The sequence below is a fragment of the Austrofundulus limnaeus genome, unplaced genomic scaffold (genome assembly GCF_001266775.1).
Source record: "Austrofundulus limnaeus strain Quisiro unplaced genomic scaffold, Austrofundulus_limnaeus-1.0 Scaffold116, whole genome shotgun sequence".
Taxonomy (NCBI): Eukaryota; Metazoa; Chordata; class Actinopteri; order Cyprinodontiformes; family Rivulidae; genus Austrofundulus; species Austrofundulus limnaeus.
The window spans coordinates 1,281,596-1,287,856 of NW_013952518.1; the positions used below are offsets into that span (position 1 = coordinate 1,281,596).

At 37.4% G+C, this 6,261-nt stretch overlaps 2 protein-coding genes across 2 annotated transcripts in view; both read left to right on the plus strand.

Annotated features, from left to right (window-relative positions):
- The window catches only part of pparaa (peroxisome proliferator-activated receptor alpha a), a 12,830-nt gene extending 9,053 nt beyond the window's left edge, over window positions 1-3,777 (plus strand). Inside the window, exons 5-8 of the mRNA XM_014014566.1 lie at window positions 1,672-1,871; window positions 1,964-2,230; window positions 2,314-2,557; window positions 2,651-3,777. Coding sequence (XP_013870020.1) covers window positions 1,672-1,871; window positions 1,964-2,230; window positions 2,314-2,557; window positions 2,651-2,895 — 956 coding nt within the window. The 3' untranslated portion in view covers window positions 2,896-3,777. The remainder of the gene's footprint in view (window positions 1-1,671; window positions 1,872-1,963; window positions 2,231-2,313; window positions 2,558-2,650) is intronic.
- Window positions 3,778-4,070: 293 nt separating this feature from the next.
- On the plus strand, window positions 4,071-5,966 carry cdpf1 (cysteine rich DPF motif domain containing 1). Its single transcript, XM_014014567.1, has 3 exons — window positions 4,071-4,251; window positions 4,408-4,519; window positions 5,584-5,966. The coding sequence occupies exons 1-3, from the start codon at window positions 4,148-4,150 to the stop codon at window positions 5,710-5,712; spliced, it is 345 nt and encodes a 114-aa protein (XP_013870021.1). The 5' UTR covers window positions 4,071-4,147; the 3' UTR covers window positions 5,713-5,966.
- The last annotated feature ends 295 nt before the right edge of the window (window positions 5,967-6,261 follow it).

Sequence of the window (6,261 nt, forward strand, 5' to 3'; positions counted from 1 at the left end):
GTATCTAATATAAGCTAAAATTATCAGAATTCAAGGTAAAATTATCTAATATAAGCTAAAATTATCAGAACACAAGCTGAAACTGTCTAATATAAGCTAAAATTATCAGAACTCAAGGTAAAATTATCTAATATAAGCTAAAATTATCAGAACACAAGCTGAAACTGTCTAATATAAGCTAAAACTATCAGAATACAAGCTGAAAGTATCTAATATAAGCTAAAATTATCAGAATACAAGCTAAAACTACCTAAAATAAGCTAAAATTATCAGAACACAAGCTAAAACTACCTAAAATAAGCTAAAATTATCAGAACACAAGCTGAAAGTATCTAATATAAGCTAAAATTATCAGAACACAAGCTAAAACTATCTAATATAGGCTAAAATTATCAGAACACAAGCTGAAAGTATCTAATAAAAGCTAAAATTATCAGAACACAAGCTGAAAGTATCTAATAAAAGCTAAAATTATCAGTACACAAGCTGAAACAATTTAATATAAGCTAAAATTATCAGAACACAAGCTAAAACTATCTAATATAAGCTAAAATTATCAGAATACAAGCTGAAACTATCTAATATAAGCTAAAATTATCAGAATACAAGCTAAAACTACCTAATATAAGCTAAAAATATCAGAACACAGGCTGAAACTATCTAATATAAGCTAAAATTATCAGAACACAAGCTGAAACTATCTATAAGCTAAAATGATCAGAACACAAGCTGAAAGTATCTAATATAAGCTAAAATTATCAGTACACAAGCTGAAACAATTTAATATAATCTACAATTATCAGAATACAAGCTAAAACTACCTAATATAAGCTAAAAATATCAGAACACAAGCTGAAACTATGTAATATAAGCTAAAATTAACAGAACACAAGCTGAAAGTATCTAATATAAGCTAAACTTATCAGAACACAAGCTGAAACTATCTAATATAAGCTAAAATTATCAGAACACAAGCTGAAACTATCTAATATAAGCTAAAATTATCAGAACACAAGCTGAAACTATCTATAAGCTAAAATTATCAGAACACAAGCTAAAACTATCTAATATAAGCTAAAATTATCAGAATACAAGCTGAAACTATCTAATATAAGCTAAAATTATCAGAATACAAGCTAATATGTGAATATCACAAGCTTAAAACACCACAATAGAAAGTATAACAATCAGAACACTAGCTAAAATAAGAATAAAATAAGATAAAATTATCAAAAAACAAGCTATAATGATCAGGACATGACCCAAAATGAGAACAATACAAGCTAAAATATAAATAGCAGAAGCTAAATTGAGCAGAATGTTAGCAAACATTTAAAAAAACACAACAGCAAAAGCTACAATTAAAAATGGTACCTTTTTAATTGTAAAACCAGAAGTAGCTTAAAGCTAAAACTAGCAGAATAGTAGCAAAAAAAATTAGGAAAACTGAAAGCTGCCCGGCCAAAAACAAAAGTAGCAGTTTTTAAGTAGACAAAAACTGTAGTAAAAGCTAAAACCAGCAGAGTGCTAACTGAAAGTAGCAGATTTAGAGGAGTTTTGAAGGAGTTGAAAAGATCTGAACGTGTTTCTTTGAGGATTATTATTTTTTTAGTAAATAAACATAAATATTTTTGAAAAGTCCAAACAGTCTGAACGGTTTTTGTGCCGCAGCCATCCGGTTCGGTCGCATGCCTCACACAGAGAAGCTGAAGCTGAAGGAGGAAAGCAGGGTGGTGGAGACGGCGGTGGAGAGCCCCGTCAAGGCCGACCACAGGATCCTGGTCAAGCAGATCCACGAAGCCTACGTCAAGAACTTCAACATGAACAAGGCAAAAGCTCGGCTCATACTGACCGGAAAAACCAACAAACCGGTACAAAAAAACAAAACAACAAGATCAGCTTTGTCACTTTTTATGGCTCGATRCGTCACCTCTGCTTACGTCTCCTCCGACTTCACCTGCAGCCTTTCGTCATTCACGACATGGAGACGTTCCAGCTCGCTGAGAGGACGCTGGCGGTCCACTTGGTGACGTTTGAGTGTCCCGACCCCACGGGGGACCCTSAAGCCGGACGGGCGAGTCCAGCTTTGGACGGGGAGGAGCTCCAGCAGAGCGAGGCTGAAGCGCGGCTCTTCCACTGCTGCCAGAGCACCTCCGTGGAGACGGTGACCGAGCTGACGGAGTTCGCCAAGGCCGTGCCGGGCTTCCAGAGCTTGGACCTAAACGATCAGGTGAGGACACGTCTTTCCTGAGAGGGGTTAAAGATTTTAAAAGCCGCTCGGATTTTCACACGTTTTCCTGTTCTTCTTTAAAGGTGACGCTCCTGAAGTACGCCGTCTACGAAGCCCTGTTCACCCTGCTGGCCTCGTGCATGAACAAAGACGGCCTGCTGGTGGCGCGCGGCGGAGGATTCATCACCCGAGAGTTCCTCAAAAGCCTCCGGCGGCCGTTCGGCGACATGATGGAGCCGAAATTCCAGTTCGCCACGCGGTTTAACTCCCTGGACCTGGACGACAGCGACCTGGCCCTTTTTGTGGCAGCCATCATTTGTTGTGGAGGTATTTTTATTTTTTTATTTTTTTATTTTTACTTCAACAGCTAAATTTGAAGATCTTGTTACGATATTATTGTTTTTTTCCCCGCCGGCTCAGACCGACCAGGTTTGGTGGACGTACCTCTGGTGGAGCGACTGCAGGAAAGCATCGTTCAGGCTCTCCGCTGCCACCTGCTGGCCAACCACCCAGACGACGCCTTCCTCTTCCCCAGGCTGCTGCAGAAGCTGGCCGACCTGCGCGAACTGGTCACGGAGCACGCCCAGCTGGTCCAGGAGATCAAGACGACGGAGGACACCTCGCTGCACCCGCTGCTGCAGGAAATCTACAGAGACATGTACTGATTAAAACAGCGACGCTCGCGTCTCGTTTTCAGCTTCCGGGGGTGAAAACAGTTTAGTTTCAGGATTCAAAGGCAGCTCGTAATGGCTCCTTCAGAGACGTTAGATCTTTTAGAGCTTAACCCACAGCCGTGTAAAGATGTTTTATATTATTTCTGACACGAGCTGCAGCCGTTTGACTCCTGAATGTCACRCATTCTATAAAAACTGAACAGGATTTCACAAGAGTTTGCACAGCAATAAAAAATATGCCTGTTTTATGCAAGAAAACTGAACTTGAAAGCCTTTTCTAGATGTTTTTTGTGCAGGATAATTTATTCAAACTTGCCAAATCTTCATGTTTTTCTTCTCTGAGGTTAGAGGTTAAAGAAGCACCTGAATGATTCAGTCACGTGCCACAAATGTGTGCTTCCTGAGCTCCGGTTTCATGAAATAATTTTACATTTACTGTAATTTACACTTACTGTGAATTTCTATTAATACTATATTATTGTGTTTGGAAGCCAGACGCATGACAGCTCACCTTTAATCAGATTTTTTTAACCTGTTGTTTGGTCAGTATTAATATTTCTACAGAAAACACTATTTTTTGTCGAACTGGTTTGTAGTATTTAATAAATAAGAGTCTGATGATCGCAGTGAAAGGGATTTATGACTCTTCAGATTGCAACAAAATAGGAAATCTGTTGGTTTGTTTTCTGTTATTAGACTGAATCAGCATCCGTGTTGTAATGAAATGGTTTATATATTTTCGTATCATGTAAAGCACGTATAATTGCATTAATTGATAAAAAAAAAAAACAGTTTCATTTGCTGAACTCACATATTAAGTTACTGACAGAATGAAGACAACTAAGAACTATTCATTAAAACACATTGAAAAGATTTTTGTGTATTTTTTTATCTTTCTTGAAATTTTAAACTTTTTTTTCCTTGTTTCATCGCTTGATCTGATGATTTTATTTCCTAATTGTTTTTCATGATCATTTTATTTGTAAGCATGGATAAGTGTATTTTCTAAGTTTTAGTCAGTAATTTTATACCGATGTGTAATTATTTTAGTTTATCTGACCTAAAAGTATCTTTCTGGGTCACTTGAGCTCAATTTATAAGCTGCCCTAATTCATTTGTCTATCTTATGGGTTCAAATGGGTGTTATTCTCCCTCCAGGCCAGGTGGTGGCGCTGCGCACTCAGAACAAGATGGCCTGACTGAAACACGCTAACCGGCGGGAGCCAGCTTTTTAACATAAACGATGGCTACTGAAAACTCTCAAAATACGTTTACATGCCAGTTGTGTGGTTTGAGTACTGCGTTTACTTACTACGGCCAGAAACCACCGAACACCAGAGCCATCGTGTAAGTTACAAAGAAGCATTTCGCTCTGAAGCTAGATATGCTAATGTGCTAACATTATGCTACCGCTAACATGCTAGCATGGGATGTTTACGTGTGAAACAAATGATCGTTAAAATGATCCAGATTTGAGCCTGAACACAGCTTGTTGTCCTTTAGGTTGCTTGAGGAGTGTTTTGTGACTAAAGATCCGTTCAGTCCGGACAAGGAGAAGTTCCTGGTGTTGGGTTCTAMCTGCACTTTGTGCAGGAAGTGTGTCTGTGTTGGATCGGTGAGCTTTGTTTGTGTTTGTCACAAACACAACATGCTAATTCTGATGATAAATAAATAAGAAAATTTCTTATTTTCTTGAATATAAAAAGTTTATATCAAAAACTACATAAGCTTTTTTATAAAATACAAGATTTTAAACACAAAAAATTAAGATTTTAGCCTCTGCTCAAGATTTTTTATTTTTACATTCACTTTTCAATAAAACATTAAATGATCGTTCCAAAAAGAAATATAAATATAAAAAAATATATGTGTACTAGTTCTCATACASCCACAGTACTAAGATACTGATTATGCAGACGATTCAGTATCAATGTTTTTAAAGTTATTGTGTTTTCTGATAATGCTGAGTTGTTAAAGAAACCAAACAGTGGCTAAAATCAACAACCTTGTAGCTTAAAAGCTACATTAAAAACTGTTGCTAAAACTTACAAATAACAAATTTGTATCTAAAGATAGATTTTTAAAAAATTGACAAAACTATAGCAGAAGATGAGCAAAACTGTTGCCAAAAGTTAAAAAACAAAACTACAGCTAAAAGCTAACGTTAGTTAAGAAATGTATTTAGCAAAGTAGCTAAAGATTAAAATGATCGAAACTAAAGACAACGGCTGTGAATAACTAAACAGTAGGCACAAGCTATACTTAGCAAAACCTTTGCTAAAGCTGAATTGTTAACTAAAAGCTACATTTAGCACAATTGTTGCTAAAAGCTAAACATTTGTAAAACTGCTGCTTTTTGAGAAAATTGTAGCAGAAAGATAAAATGAGCAATAAAACTGGGGCCAAAAGTCATAAAGCTAAATTGTAGCTGARCCTATCAAAACAATAGCTAAAAGCTAGGATGAGTGAAAGCATAAATAGTGATGATTAGGTAGATTGCAAAAACACTAGCTTTGCTACATTTGACAGTTAAAATGTTTTTTTTAATGTATTTAATATTTTTGTTGCATGTCTAGCCTTTGTGCATTAAAAAAGTTGATTTGTATATTTAATCGTTTATTTGATCAAATGTTCTCAGTGAAAATTACAAAACTACTGTTTCTCTTGTTTCCTGCTCAGGACTGCAGTCTGTTCTACACCAGGCGGTTCTGCCTGCAGTGCGTGAACCAGCACCTGGACCAGTTCCCCCTTCAGATTCGGGCCGAGCTGGCGAAGAAGTCGTCGAGCTCAAAGCCCGCCGTCTTGTGACACGGCGAGATCCACGACGCGCTCGGCCGACCGCAGACAAAGCTTTATGCACGTTTGATGGTAAATGAAGCAGAGCTGTGAAAGCGTAAAAGTGTTTTCACTGTGGCGCAAAAAAAAAAACAAGACTATTTGCATTATTTTGCATTTGAAAGTTTTTCTTTAGTTCATTGTTTTGTAACACAGTTTTAGAATTATCTGTATTATTCCCCCCAAAACCTCAGTAAAACTGCAACAAATATACTTATGCTAATATACTTTTGTCTCTAAAAGGAGTTCTGTTTCTGAAAACAAAAAAACAAACAAACCCACGTTTCCTCTCGAGCAGCTGTTTGCGCTCATGAGACCTCCACACCAAACCGCTCTTCTTGCCTCATTTCTTACTTTCCTATCTAATCAGAGGGTGATCAGAATCTGCTTTGGGTTCAAGGATCAGTCCGTACAAGGCCGCGCCGTTTACAGCAGCATAAACACATTATGGATTAAGTGTGGTCCTGACCCGATAACATCTCTGCAGCAGATGGCCCRGCTGGATTCATCACGAGATGTTTG